This window comes from Ochotona curzoniae, unplaced genomic scaffold (assembly GCF_017591425.1).
Source record: "Ochotona curzoniae isolate NIBS_2020 unplaced genomic scaffold, NIBS_Ocur_1.0 contig_66, whole genome shotgun sequence".
Lineage (NCBI taxonomy): Eukaryota > Metazoa > Chordata > Mammalia > Lagomorpha > Ochotonidae > Ochotona > Ochotona curzoniae.
The window spans coordinates 10437125-10451638 of NW_024466512.1; the positions used below are offsets into that span (position 1 = coordinate 10437125).

General features: G+C 40.2%; 1 protein-coding gene across 2 annotated transcripts; it reads right to left on the reverse strand.

The window, feature by feature from the left end:
• Positions 1-830: 830 nt before the first annotated feature.
• Positions 831-13735, reverse strand: LOC121163968 (pancreatic triacylglycerol lipase-like). 2 transcript variants are annotated; one of them, XM_040991778.1, is made up of 12 exons: positions 13690-13735; positions 12542-12696; positions 11749-11871; positions 9753-9887; positions 8594-8705; positions 7931-8050; positions 7708-7827; positions 7105-7223; positions 5302-5431; positions 4143-4251; positions 3103-3267; positions 831-894 (listed from the first exon to the last, which is right to left on the reverse strand). In XM_040991778.1, the coding sequence occupies exons 1-12, from the start codon at positions 13733-13735 to the stop codon at positions 831-833; spliced, it is 1398 nt and encodes a 465-aa protein (XP_040847712.1). The 2 variants fall into 2 exon arrangements, with proteins under 2 accessions (XP_040847712.1, XP_040847711.1); XM_040991777.1 differs by having other exon boundaries at positions 12527-12696.
• Between the last annotated feature and the right edge of the window lie 779 nt (positions 13736-14514).

The following is a 14514-nucleotide window of genomic DNA, read 5'->3' on the forward strand; positions in this document are numbered from 1 at the left end:
AGATCAACTTGGCTGCAGATGAATGAGATCTGGGGGAACCTCAACTAGGAATATAGGGGTGAGTTAGGACACATATGTCCTGTCGGCATCTCCCATGTACTCTCTCTCCTGCGATACTGGAATTACAGCAGACACTGAGCCTATGTCAGACAGAATAACTGGAGAGGGTTGGCACTTTCCACGTGGGCCTGTTGAGAGGGTCTCATGGAACTTATAAACCTGCCTTCAACATCATAATTGCATCAGTGGTATTAAAGGACATGAGAACACTGCCATGTAGAACTCTCAAGCTAAAATTCCATAAAACAGGTAGCAAAATCTATTAGTGATTTGTTGTTGTTCATATTGTAAATTTCAAATTTTAATGACCTTATCCGAAAGTTTCATTGGAAATAATGGGTCTTGGGGCCAATGTTGTGGTCTTTCATATCAAGCTTTCATCTGTGATGCTGGCATCCTATAAGAGTACTTGTTCAGGTGCTAGCTGCTCCAATTCCAATCCTGCTCCCTGCTAATGCACTGGGGAATGCAGCAAAGAAGGGCTGAAGTGCTTGGGCCCTGCACCCACATGGGAGCCCTGAAGAATGCTATAGGCTCCTGGCTTTGGCAGGCCCCAGCCCTGGCCATTTCAGCCATGGGGAGTGAACTAGCAAATGAAAGATTCTCATTTCCTCCTTCTCTACTCTCTCTCTCTCCTCTCTTTGTAACTCTGCTTTTAAAATATATTTTCTAAAAACCTTAAAAGAGAAAGAAACAGTGGCCATTGAAGACAAGACTGTATTGCTCCAACAGTATCCTTTATTAGCAGTAAGAGTTGCTTGTCAGCCCTCCTAACACGGGGTGAGGGTGAGCAGCACCTCCTCTCTCACCGTTTCTGTGGTACAGAAGTTGTGCCTGTGGAGAGAAGGCAGCAGAGTCATCTCTCACTGGTGCAGACCGGCGTGCCGAGCAGGAAGGCAGTCTCTGTTTTCTCCCTCAGGCTGAAATAGGGGCAGGGCCTGTTCCTGACACTAGATGCTGACAAAAAGAAGCATGCTTCCGTGCAGAGGACCAAACTTTTCATTCAAATTTCATCTTCTGGTTATGCAGTACATGGGGAAGTCTGTGGACACCCCAAATTGCAGAAAGGGCTTTTGTGACATCATGAAAGCAGTTGCTAAACATTTGACACATGTTAACCAAGACAACTAGGAAGGACAAAGTCAACAGACTGGCAAGAAATGTTCTATTTGTGAAATGTAACTGTTTGGAAGTCCTGGTGTTGTATTGACTAAACATTCTTATTTTAATTAAAATACTGAAATGCTCAGTTTCTTTCATTTGTACTGAACAACACATAGGATGCATTGAGCTAGTTTTTTGGATAAAATGAGTTTGCCTTTGTTAAGCAACTGGAACATGAACTATGCTCAAAAATTTTTTCCCTCTCCTTTTCCCACCATGTTGTCTGAAGGATAACAGCCTTGTAAATGGAAAACTGACTATCAAAACCAAAATTAATAAACAATATAAGAAAGAAAAGACATATTGAATCTATATCTAAAAAGGTAAACTGAATTTATGCTGGAATCAAACTTTATGTGAATGGATTCCAGAATTATATTTTCATACAATGATCTATAAGATGGAGATAATAGCACGGCGTTCCACCTAACTCCAGTGAGACTGACCTACATTCAGAAACCTGCTAACAACACCCGCTGGTGTGGATGTAGGAAGAAAAATACTAGTGAAACCACCACACACGTCTACATGGAAAGTGCTAACTGATCTTGCCGATGACACAGCTATTCCACTCCTGGAAATATAAACATGCATATAAAAAAAGCAATCTGAAACCCTATATTTTTAGAAGCATAATCCACAATAGCAAAGACATGAAACCCTAGAGGGCAAAAGAGCAGTAGTTAAAGAAACTATGGTGCATATACTCCGTTGAATACCACTCAGCCATTCAAAGGATTAAAATGTTACCATCTGCAACTAGAGACCATAATACTCTATGACATAAGCCCATCCCAAAGGATAAATATCCTATATTCTTTCTGTTATAAGCCAACTTTCATGCAAAATACTAGACAAAACGATCTGCAGGTAAATATGTACATGCACAAATCCTCATAGGTAAGCTGCATAATGGAGACTAGCGTACCGGGAAGTGAAGACACGTTGCAGCATGCATCTCTACTTCTGAAGAAAGGAAAGACTCCCAATGAAACTGTAAAATTTATCTTGACAATAGGATGCTGAACTTTTACCACTGTTTATACCTACAATGCCAAGATGTACTTAAGTAGCATATGTTGCACTTCTGCTATCTGAAGGACTATATATATCATTGTAATAATATGCAGCAAACGATGAGGGCACGGGGCTGTGAAGGGAGGAATCCCTGTGCCTAGGGAACCACATCACGGAAAAGAATTTTAAGAAGACAAAAACAATCATTGAAATAAAAAAGCAATAAAATGAGAGTTAAGTGACTCAAAATAAAATGACATATTTGTTACAATGTCTATAAAAAATGGAGATAATACTAACACCCACCTTATAAAGTTTATGTTTTTATTTTAACATGTTTTTGGAGGTCTGACTTAAATAAGCTATACATATATGTATATACATGCATATGTAAACATATATATGCTTAAACAAAATCCCTTCACTTTTCCTCACTCCCTCCTTCTTTCTCTTTGTCTCTCTCCTATTTCCCTCCTGCATACACAAAATATACACAAATCCGAAACCAAGACCAGACTCAGTGAAATCTATGGAGTACATAAATCACCTTCAGATTTTCCTCTTGCCCTTAAAAGGCCATTGGAGACAGAGCTGTGCTGAGGGCCAGAGACTCCAGGTCAGAACCACAGACCCTGCTGGGCCTGAGCTGCAGAAGCCCTTTGTTCCACCTAAAGTAATCAATGCTTCAGAGGCTGGTCTGGGGTCAGTAACATTGCAGGTGGAACCCTAAATTTCCTTTTAGACATGTTACCTATGTTGTACTCATTTCATGTTGGAGCCAGTCCCCCTCTCAGTCCAGCCAGGTAATGGCACTCAATAGGGTGCTTCATCCTACGTATTACTTTGGATTTTCATACTTACACTCTTCCATCATTTGTTTGCACTGTGATCTGGGATGCTCCTACTTTGGGCAGGGTTGGATTGAGCACATTGTTATACCAAAGGAATTTAACCTTCTGTAAGGCTCCAACATCCACATCTGAGTCAATTTCATTAGAATGTGTATCGCCTGATTTGAGAGTGCCCCTGGAGGGGGTGGGATTAAGAAATTAACTATATAAATGTGAACTTACATAATATACATATTAATAAACATACACACATAAGCATTTTTGTTTATTTCTAAGAAGAGTTTGGAAATCTCTTGCTTAATGATTTTTTGTCATAATATAATAAGTAAATTTAGGCATGAATGTTAAGTCAGTAATAGCTTTTTCTATAATGATTGATATTTCATCTTTACTTAATCAAAGCTTCAAACATACCTTACAATCCTTGAATAATTTAATATTTAATGGCATGATATCAAACCTTTTTCTAGTTGTTTTGGGAAGAATAATTATTTATTGATTAGAAATCAGATGCCAGACATCAAAATAAACACTGATAGTTTTTCAGAAAATGGCACAGAAAAAAATTGGAAACATGATAGATTAAGATACAAGGGTAAAAGATGTTCATCCTGGGTTTTGGTGTAGAGTAGGGCTGGCATTCCCATATGGGTGCCAGTTCAATATTCTTACTACTCCACTTCCAGTCCCACTCCCTGCTAATGCACCTGAGAAAGCAGCAGACAATGCCCCAATTGCTTGGAACCCTGCATGCACATAGGAGACCTAGAAGAACACCCTGCCTCCAGCCTTCGGCCAGGCTCAACCACTGGGGCCATTTGGAGAGTGAGCCAGAGGATGGAAGATCTCTCTTTCTCCTTGTTTCTTTCTGTCTCTCTTGCTCTCCCTCTCTCTGTAACTCTGCCTTCCAAATAAATAAATGAATATTTTTGTTAAGGAAGAATTTCATTCTTATCATATATCAAAGTACTGTATGTTCATGTATTAATGTCTGTAGCATGCATTATAAATACTCAGCATTTGAATATTTGAGAAGTTTAAAATACTTACTGGAAAATCTCATACTGTCTAGAATTTCCATTACTTCCAAACAGAGAAACCAACACGTGTCCTGTAACCTTCTGTCCAGACAGTGTCACAGTGACCTTGTATCTCCAACCTGTATGTGAGAAGAAAACCCCCCAAAATGAAAATATAAGCTTGTTGAGAAAGGTCTGAAAACAGGTCACTGTTGCAGAATTTGAATAGTTTGCATGTGATGATAGTGATTCTTTAATAAAGAACATAGATCTTTATTTTATTTTCTTTAGTAGAAAACTGATTCATTCTCTAAAGATTCAGGGGAAAGACATTGGGGATTGATGGAAATGTAGACATTTCCCAGTTGATAGATGTTAGGTCAAGCCAAGGAACTAAAGATCAATGTTTGCATTAAATATTTCAGACTTATAGCTTATTCTTGGATGCCATAAGAATTTTATGCTAAAAGGTTGACAAGCTGTAGTGTGCCATATTTGTCAGTTCTCCTCATTGACAATCAAATTGTATATTTGTCTTTTTCTTTGTTCAGTCTACATTGATCTAAAAAGTTTTGTAATTCAACTTTCCACTGTCAATGGCAATGCAAGTTACTGTAATGAGAAAGTTTCTATAATACAATCTAGAGTGAGCAGATTTAGAGCTAATCTGTGTTTAAAAGGGGAAGGTGATAAAATTTGTTTTTGGGTTTACAATACTATTAATTCCATTTACTCCATTCAAGAATATCTGTCTTCCTCTATCTTGGAGAAGAGAAACACAGACCCTGCTAAGTGTCTTACCACTCCTGAAACCTCCAGTCCATCTCCAACCGAGTCTATAATCCTCAATGTCTCCTAAAATTGCCACCTCCTTTCCAGCCCCACTACCTCTGTGATTTGTTGTTTTAGAATTAGTTTTCTGCTTATAAAAAGTCTCAGAACTTCATTCAGTGATACTCGACAGAATACAAAACAAATGGAACAGATGAATTCAGCACCAGAATAAAAAAATCATTATGCAAGTCACAGAGTCTGTTCTGTTACCCAAATCAGACATCATTATTCTCACAATTTTTCCACATTAGGAATAGGTGTTTACTACATTTGCATAAAGTTTTTCTTCCATTATCAGTGGACAGAAGAAATTACATAGCATTTATAATGTAAAGTTTAAAAAAAAAGACACTTACGTGCAAAATTACTGGAATCACCGGTGTTAAGATAAAATACCTGGTACAGAGCATTTGTTTTTCTAGAATATTTATCAGCGTAATGTCCCATCTGTGGGCATTCTCCACTGGAGCAGGAGAAGCATTTGTTCTAGTAATGACAAACATTTAATGTAAGAGGATGCTCTTTAATAGTGTATCATCCTTTCCCACATGTTGCAGCAGTCCAAACATGCTGAGGAAAATTCTGATTGACAAAGAGAACTTCAACAGTGTCTCAGCAAAGGGTCACTCTATACCTTATTATTTACAAGGATACATCAGTAGTTTCACTGACAAATAATGTAATGCTATTAAATACAAAAAATGCATTACTGATTCTCATTGTGTGCAATGAAAGAACAGGTGGATCTAAGAAAACATCCTTTTTTCCCCCGGACCAAGGCCTTGTTGTACAGGGGATGGGAAGGTAGACACACAGTCGGGAGGACAAGCATCTCAACTCCCACTGTGGAGGGGAAGGCTACCACACAGTGAAGCTAAGTGGTCAATTCCAAAATCAATGGACCAGGTGTGGTGGACATGGATGAGACGCAGGATCCCCCCTCTGCCAAGACCTAAGGGGAGGCTGAGTCAGGCAGGAAGAAATGGCTGCAGCTCTCAGAAGGCACTGACTGAAGAGGAGGAGAGCCCAGCTGTCTCTAAATGCCCGCAGGGTGCCCATCAACAACACAGATGGGGATATGGTCTGCTGTACAATGGAGCTCAGGGCCCCTAAGACGATGGACCCCTCTGTTGACCACACGCAGACCAGAGCACCCATGATCACCAGGCTAAGTACCAGAGGGGCTGCAGGTGGGGTCCAAATGTGGGAAAATAGGACTACAAGTGCTGAGCATCCCTTTAAGGATTATAAATATCAAGCCTCAATAATGTTTAACTAGAAGAGATCTGAAGATTTCATGTTTGTCCTTCTCACTATCTAAGTTGTACTTTAGAGAGGAGAATTAAAATAAAGTTTCAATTTTTACTCTATAGGCATATTGTGAATAAAATCTGTTCCTCCTTCCCGTCATAGCTAACATTTGTCAAATACAAATAATCAGTTTTGCCTCTGGGCTAAAACTTAACATGCATAATCTCATAATTCACTCTGATCAAAGATGTTGAGGCTACTATTATTATTTATACTTGAATATGAAGAAACTGCTTTAAACAAGTGGTCTGCCCAAGTCATTTGATTGTTAAGTTGGACTTTGAGTTCTTTCTCTCTCTCTCTCTTAATAACCAAGGTATGTCGGCCCGGCGTGGTGGCACAGTGGTTAAGGTCCTCGCCTTGCACGCCTGGGATCCCATATGGGTGCCAGTTCTAATCCTGGCAGCCCCACTTCCCATCCAGCTCCCTGCCTGTGGCCTGGGAAAGCAGTTGAGGACGGCCCAAAGCTTTGGGACCCTGCACCCACGTGGGAGACCCAGAAGAGGCTCCTGGCTTCAGATTGGCTCAGCTCCAGCCGTTGTGGCCTCCTGGGGAGTGAATCATCGGACGGAAGATCTTCCTCTCTGTCTCTCCTCTCTGTATATCTGCCTTTACAATAAAAATACAATAAATCTTTAAAAAAAAAAAAAAACCAAGGTGTGTCTCCTGGGGAGCTTTGATTTCCCCTAACATGTTAATTACTTAAAATCCCATTTAATAAATGGCATAAGTTATAAATTTTGACTTTAAGAAATATACAGTGGGAAGACACTGTCAGAAACACACAATATTACAACACACGAACCATACCAGTCACCAGATGTGGCAGTCACATGGTGGCTACTTACTGCAGTGAAATCGCTGTAGGAAGCACAAGCGAATCCAGCAAAGCCAGTAGGATTGATGATGCTGTCACTGTAGTACTTGTAGCTTCTTAAATGATTACAGGCCGCAAAATCACGTGTTCCTGTGAATTTAGGCATATTACACAGCAGCACAGATTTGTTTCAAGTTAATTTCATAATCAAAAACATCATTGTTGGATAGAATTTTCTTATTAGTCTAAGGCTCAAGGAAGCCCAAGAGCAAAATCATTTATGAAGTATATCTGTGATTACTGACACAATTAGAACTTACGGGTTGTTCAAGGTGATAGCGGTCAATGCCATAGTCAAATGAAACAGAGAAGTAACTTTGAGAGAAAAACACTGATTCACAAAGATATAAATGCAACTTGCTCAAGTGTCCCCTGTCTGTGGAAATTTGATTGTAAGTACATTTTCTTTCCCACAATCTTCTCATGCCTCCTTTAAAGTCTCTATCTCAAAAGTACAACTGTAAGCCAGTTTTCATACAAAGTGAGACCTGTGAAATTCCTAGATATCAGCAAATTGAAAAAAATACAGTGCAAGCTTTCCCTGAGACCCTCTTTGCACATGTAATGGTTTTACCTTGCCAGATTCCGTCCACATCAACAATCTGAGAAAGAATGTTCTTACTGCAACCAGGCATTTCTTTACCTCCATTTGGAAAGAAATCAAGGTGACCCACAGTTTGGATCATTCCAAATCCTGAAGATTTTAATAAGGAAAATTCATGTTACTGTACAGACTGAAAATAGAATAAAACACACCAAAGTACACTAGGACGAGTTGGACAATCTAAGGAACTCACCCAAGTTGGGGATCATGGGGGCGCCATCTGTGTGAATTGCATCCACAAACTGGGCATCACTGGGATCCAGTCGGACAATTTCGGGAGTGTACTGAAAGCAAGGTTCAGCTGGATCCAACCCTTAGGTAGATACATATATTGTTAATTGCCTTCCAGTGCTCACAGGCACTCACATTAATCCGCTAATAATCAAAGAACTGGCTACATTCATGAGCTATGCATGGCAAGAGAGAAATGCTTTTTTTCTTCCCTTACCACTTATTTTCAGGAGGGATATTGGCTTCTACTTTGCCACTTGCTTGAACTTCCCTCAGTCACAGAATCAGCTTTTACTTTAGGATAATTAGTCCCTGGGAGAATCTTGGTGACTAGCACCAGTTCCCAGGAAATATTTGGAGCCTGAGAGACACAAAAGCCAATCCAGGTTCAGCGTCCACTAGACTCTGACCTCCAGTTGGCACAAGGACCTCAGCTTTCCTGGTCACCAAAATACAGACTTGATGGCACAGTGCCTGGTTGTAGGCTGTCTGACTATGCCAGACACCTAAAGGAAATTACAGTCTGTGTAGATGAGGCTCATAGGATGCTGAGCCTAATTTTCCTTTGTGATTCCAATAGGCTCCACGTAGTCTAAAGTTTGCAGTCCCGAGTGTTTCGACTAACCTGTGATTCGTCCAACGGCCCCATTGGTCCTCTTTCCAGCCTCCCCAGCAATATGGGAACCCAGGCTGTGGCCAATAATATGGATATTGGCTGGTGAGTACCCAAGTGCTGACTGTTGGAAAGAAAAACGTTTTTAAGTATTTAAGATTTCAAGCTGGGAACAGAGAAGAACCTGCAAGTTTTCAGTTTCAGATACAGTATTCCTTCAAAGCAACAGATTTCCAAGGTGATTTCCCCTTTAGGGCTTTAATTAGAAGAAGAAATGGGTTTACCTTTTTTAAAAGAATCTGTTGAAGTAAGACTATTTCATTCATTTCTATTCTATTTCTAGAGAGAATCGTTGGAGGACATGGTAAGTTGTTACTGAGTTAACAACGCAGGTGTTCAGATGAAAGGGCAGTGAAGAAGAATTTACTTAATCACATTCAGGTTTAACATGGCCTGCATTTTTAGCTATTCAAGGCTAGACTGTTACCATTTCAATTCTGTTAAAAATTAGTTTAATTTTGAGACTGACATCATGTCAACGTGTTAGTAACTGATACAATGAAAACAAGTTTTGGCAAAATTCTGGAGCTATATTGATAAAATCTGGCAATAAAAATAACCCACCTGGATGCTCAAAGTTCACTTCAGTTCGTGAAAAACAAACATTGGTTTGATGACTTAGATTTATTGACAAACTCAAGCTAAGATTTCTTTGCATTTTTTTTCTAAGAATTACTTAATGTTTTTAATTTGAAGGGCAGAATTTTAGAGAGGAGAGACAGAGAGATAAGTTACATCTGCTGTTTCACTCCCCCAAAATGGCCATAAAGATTAGATCTTCCAGGAGCCAGGAGACTCCTCTGGGTCTCCCATGTGGGTGCAGAGACCCAAGACCTTGGGCCATCCTCTGTTGCTTTTCCCAGGCTCTACGCAGGGAGCTGGACTGGAAGTAGAGCAGCCAGGGCATGAACTGGTGCCCATCTGTGATGCAGGGGATTGGCATCTAAACCACTGCACTAGTTCCTGCACCCTGCATTTTCCTTTCCAACTTAGAACAAAGTCACACATTAGCAGAACAATGCTTTGACCAATATCAAACCCATGGCATTTTTTTAAAGAAAAATTTAAAAATCAATGTGTATAAGCTTTTCTATAACTCAGATGCAGTTACCTGAAGAGTAGAAATTAAATATGCCACTTCTGCCCCAACAACCTGGACATTTTGTGTGGCCTGTGAGTACGTAGTTCGGGAGCCGCCTTTCCAGTCCACACAGATGCAGTTCACGTTTTCCACTTGAAACATTCTCTGATGAAAGAGACACAAGAACGAGGCAGAGAAGTCAGCATCTTTGTTAATTACTAATAATCCTTTTTACAATAACCACTCTTGGCCTGCAAAATAGCATATCGCTACTAACGCTGAAGCAACAACTACAACACTAGAATGTTAAAGATAGGAACTCCCAGATGAGATTTGATCACCCTGGGAACTGTGATTTCTACTGCATTAGACAGACAGACTTGATTCACGGAAGAAACATACCAAATGCCTTATAATGAGTTGTCTCATTGCAAATACCACCAAACCACACTGTGGCTTAGTAAAACATAGTCAAGAACGCTGTCTTTGCTGCGGTAGTCTCTGTGCCCAGAAGAATCTCTGGCACATAGTGCCGGGTACTCAATCAACAGATGCTGATTGACTGAAGTACTCAAAATACTTAGATTTATAAGTACACAGACAATAGAGGAACATGTATTCCATGATGTGAAGACATCACTGAAGTGCTATTCCACTGAAAGTATATATAGCCTGTCAGCTATCTACTGGAAATATTTTTGGATGCAGTTTTCATGGATGTTAATTCTGGCAGAAATTATGGTTTGACTTTTTTTAAGTTTGTTTACCCACTCTTGCCAAAAGGAATTTGAGAATAATTAAGCAATCTTAGGAATGATCTCCAAATCTTACTTTAGAGAAGGCAAACTTCAAGAATGAAATGATTGTCGTAAACAGACAAAAATTGGTCAGTGAGGCTGCTCTCAGATGGCCACATACAAGTGTGCACAGGGCAGAGCACTGCTAACATCCCAGACGCTGAGTCCTACTTTGCTAACATCAAGTTACTGATCAGTGGGATCATTACCTTTCTACCTTCACACACTCATTTCGTCATCATAATGCAATAGCATCAAGTCACATCAAATCCAGTCAAATGCAAGGAAGACACATCTGCCTTCATGATCTTATAATCTATCCAAATCTGAAAAGTTTATATTTTCTTTGAGCTTAGAATTACCTTTTTTTTGTCTTTCTCTGTCATGAAGAAATCTATTTAGTGATTATTTTTAAGTGTGAGAAATGAACAGCCTCTATTTTGTTCATTAGTTTTCAAGAGATGTGGATATGTTGGTGAGCTGACTTGGTTCAGCCCTTTTTGTATGAGTCACAGGCAGGTCAAAAATTAAATAGCCATAGGAGGACCACGGAGGTTTTTCCTTGATTTCCCTAGACAAATTATTACGGCTTTGTGCCACAACTGACCACATAAATTTGATGCAGATACAAATAAACACACCAATAGGAGAATCAATATAATGACCCTCAAACAGCAGCAGTTACTGCACAATTTAGTTTATTGGATTTTTGGTCTTAATGCTTCATTATAATAAGACACAGAGCCAAAGACAAACTAAAGCAAATAATCACTGTAGCTGAAACAAGAGAAGTTAGAAATAAAAACCATCACAGATCTCCTAGATATCACACCAGAGGAGGTCAGGGAGTAGCTAGGAAAAATTGAGGGCAGGGGGAGATTATTTTTTAAAAAATTAGACCTCTTGGCTCATCGCATGGCAATTAAAAGCTCACAGAAAGCCAGCAGCCTGTGTTCAGCTTCTATGCATCTGTATCCACTTCAGGTGTGGAAGCTGGGAGACTGCTGTACCAGTTCCTGCAGAACCATCCCTGCCTGCCTGGGAACCTCCAATGCCTGCCAACCTCACTTTCTTGGTTGTCTCAGGCCGCATCTGTAACCCAGAGCTCTCCCAGAAGCCCAGGTCCAGTGGTGACCAACTTGGGCCCTGCTTGCTGAGGCCCATTTCCCTATTAGGTGCTGTTTATTAGTCATGGGACAACTTTCTCTGTAGATATTACCACATCTCACCTGGCACATATCGGAGAGCCAGCTTTCTTCTCCCTTGTCTATGAATCCATGAACAATGAAGCGGGTTTTTCTGTTTGTGTTGAAATTGGAGTTTTTGATTGTTGATGCATCTGCAGTGATTTCCTATTTTGAGGAGAGGAGTGTTTCAGGTCAAGTCTCTAGAATCCACCAGAACCGCATGCATATGGGGGAGGAAGAGAGTAGACAAGAAGCTGCTGGGAGTCAAGCATCTTGTAAACAAGGATTCTCCCCTTATAACCAACTTCTTCACCATTACTACTGAGCTGCTATTTTCCTATCATCACAAAATGTTTTCAGTTTGTTCTTGCTGATGCAGTGGTGGGGATGCTTACTCCTGTTACCATGTGGCTGACTAGGAGCTGGGACTCACTGAAGCTAACCAGCACCATGAGCCTATCAAGATTCAAAATACAGGTTCTATTCAATGCATGTTGGTTTCACACAATCCTAAAGCAAAAAAGTCATTAAGCCAGATAATTGTAAGTTGTAAGTTGAAGACCATCCACATTATAAATCATAAGTGTGTGTGTGGTGTGTATGGTCCCACATTTAAAATATTTCTAATGGTAATCTGTAGGTAACACAAGAAGAATGCAAAGTTAGTGGATCTTTATGAACAAGTTATATAAAATAATACTTAGGTGCACTGCTTGAAAATTCTTCAGAGCTACAACTTTCACTGTCTGACTTGATGGGATCCATAAAAGACTTAATTAATCAAAATTCCACAAAACAGTTGGAACTTGGCCCTGAAAACAATGAGATTTTTTACCTGGTAATTGTTTTTGTTCTCATTTGTGTACAGGAGGAAGCGGGTGTTGATGTGTGATGGATCCTCAGGCAGTGTTTTGATGGGGCGTTCTGCAGTTCCTGCCCATGGGGGATCGTCAGTGAAGCAGCCCAGTCTGTCGTAGCAGATTTGACTTCCTGTATGTATCCAGAAGTGGTTATAGGATGTCAGTGTGACCATAATTGTGCTTATAACTGTCTGCTCTTTCAGCCAGAATAGGAGCTCAGCTGAGTTTCGTGGCAGATTTTCTTCCTCTGCCTCCCCCAGTCTCCTCCCAGTCACCCCTGACAAGGCAGCTTCAGCTCAACAGGCTGTTGCTAATCCTTAACTCTGAGGCAGCGTAGCCTCAGAGTTTGCTCAGCCCTCTGTAGGGGCTCCTTCCAGTCCCCAGGTTCCATCCCTCATCAATCAGTGGTGCCCAAGGATGGAGCAGCCTTATCCTAGGCATACAGCTCTTAATCCTCGTAGCTGAAATGTTGGTTTTGAATTTTGGGATGGAGGTCCTATGTCATGCAAGGATTGATAGTTTTATTGCTGCCCCTTTTGAGCCTTTAGTTGTCTATGTTTGGGTCTGTCGTGGATGCCTGAATGCAGAGTTTTATCAGAAGCAATGTGATAACATGCTTTCACATAACCCTACACTTGGTTATTGCCAAGAGTAGCAGCTCTTGGAGGGGCCGAATTTCTTCCACTCTTACCATGTGCCAGCTGCTAAGCCCAGTGATGTACTTATCTAAGCCTTACATCATGTCACGAGAGGGGTGATATCTCTTCAGTTTCAAAAAGATACTGAAAGCACACAGCGCTATAAAATTTGCTCAGGGAGCTACTGCTGTCGGTGGCAGATTCAAATCTTTCACTTGACTACAATTTAAGGTTGTTGGATGTCGCAAACAAAACAAAGCATAAGACTGAATTTCAGATAAACAATGAATTTTTTTTATACAAAACTATCACATTTTTGTGTTTGAAATACAACTTGTTTATCTGAAATTCAAACTAGCATCTTACTTTGCCCCACAACATTGTGGCCTTTATTCATTCCTGTCCTACTAGAGTGAATTCAGCAGTCATGGGTCTTTGGGAAAGACTTGAGCATCTGCCAGCTGCACATAAATACTTTTGCTTACCTGCCGCTGCCCCTAATAGCAGTGAGAGTGTCCACAGCAGCAGCATCTGCAGAGAGTCAGAAACATGGTTGAGTCTGGCTACACATTTTTAAAAGATTGGCACAATGCAAATTCATTTAGACCCCTGAGGAAAAACAGACGGTTCTAACAAATGAGCCCCTTGGAAATCATGTTCTGACTCACCGTGGCACTTCTGTCAGGATCTGCACACAACCTTATACCGAAGGCCTTTTGTTTTATAGGTGAACCTTATCTTTCTTTGAGCAGGACTGTGGAAAAGTGTCATGAAAAGAGAACAATTGCCAAGGATATAGTTCTAAATTTATTCGCAGATAAACTTAGAGTGATAGTATATGTAACATTTTGTTGCATAACTATTTGTGGGAAGATCAGAATATGGCAGATAGTGGAAATTTCTCTTCCAATGTAATTATATAATGTTTAAAATCTCCACACTTTCATTGGCTTAGAAGATGTAGTCCTTCCATGCCAAATCCCTTTGCTGTTATTTCTTAAGTTTACAGCTCTCCATATAGTACTATGGGTGACAGTAAAGCTAAACCGCTCTCCCAGATTGGATAGCAGAAGCTTTGTAAACAATTCTGACAGTTGAGCATCTTGTGAAGCTACAGGACATTGTTGTATACTCAGAAACAGTGAACTGGAAGCCATTCTCCAGAGTTCACTCCTTCTACCTAAGCACCTGATATTTTGAACCTATAGGGCTTGTCTATTTCTTAATAATGTGGAGCAGAAAATAAAATAAAGCAAACCAAAGGAATCAATGGGACTGCTGAGAACACAGAAGTGGAATCAGTGATCTCA

Excerpts from the sequence above, each read along its gene's own strand:
- LOC121163968 (XM_040991777.1), bottom strand. The coding sequence starts at position 13,735 with ATGCTGCTGCTGTGGACACTCTCACTGCTATTAGGGGCAGCGGCAG. Across the intron at positions 8,706-9,752 it reads ATTTAATTTCTACTCTTCAG|TCAGCACTTGGGTACTCACC; the intron begins GTAACTGCATCT and ends TCTTTCCAACAG. Across the intron at positions 7,828-7,930 it reads CCCCATGATCCCCAACTTGG|GATTTGGAATGATCCAAACT; the intron begins GTGAGTTCCTTA and ends TAAAATCTTCAG.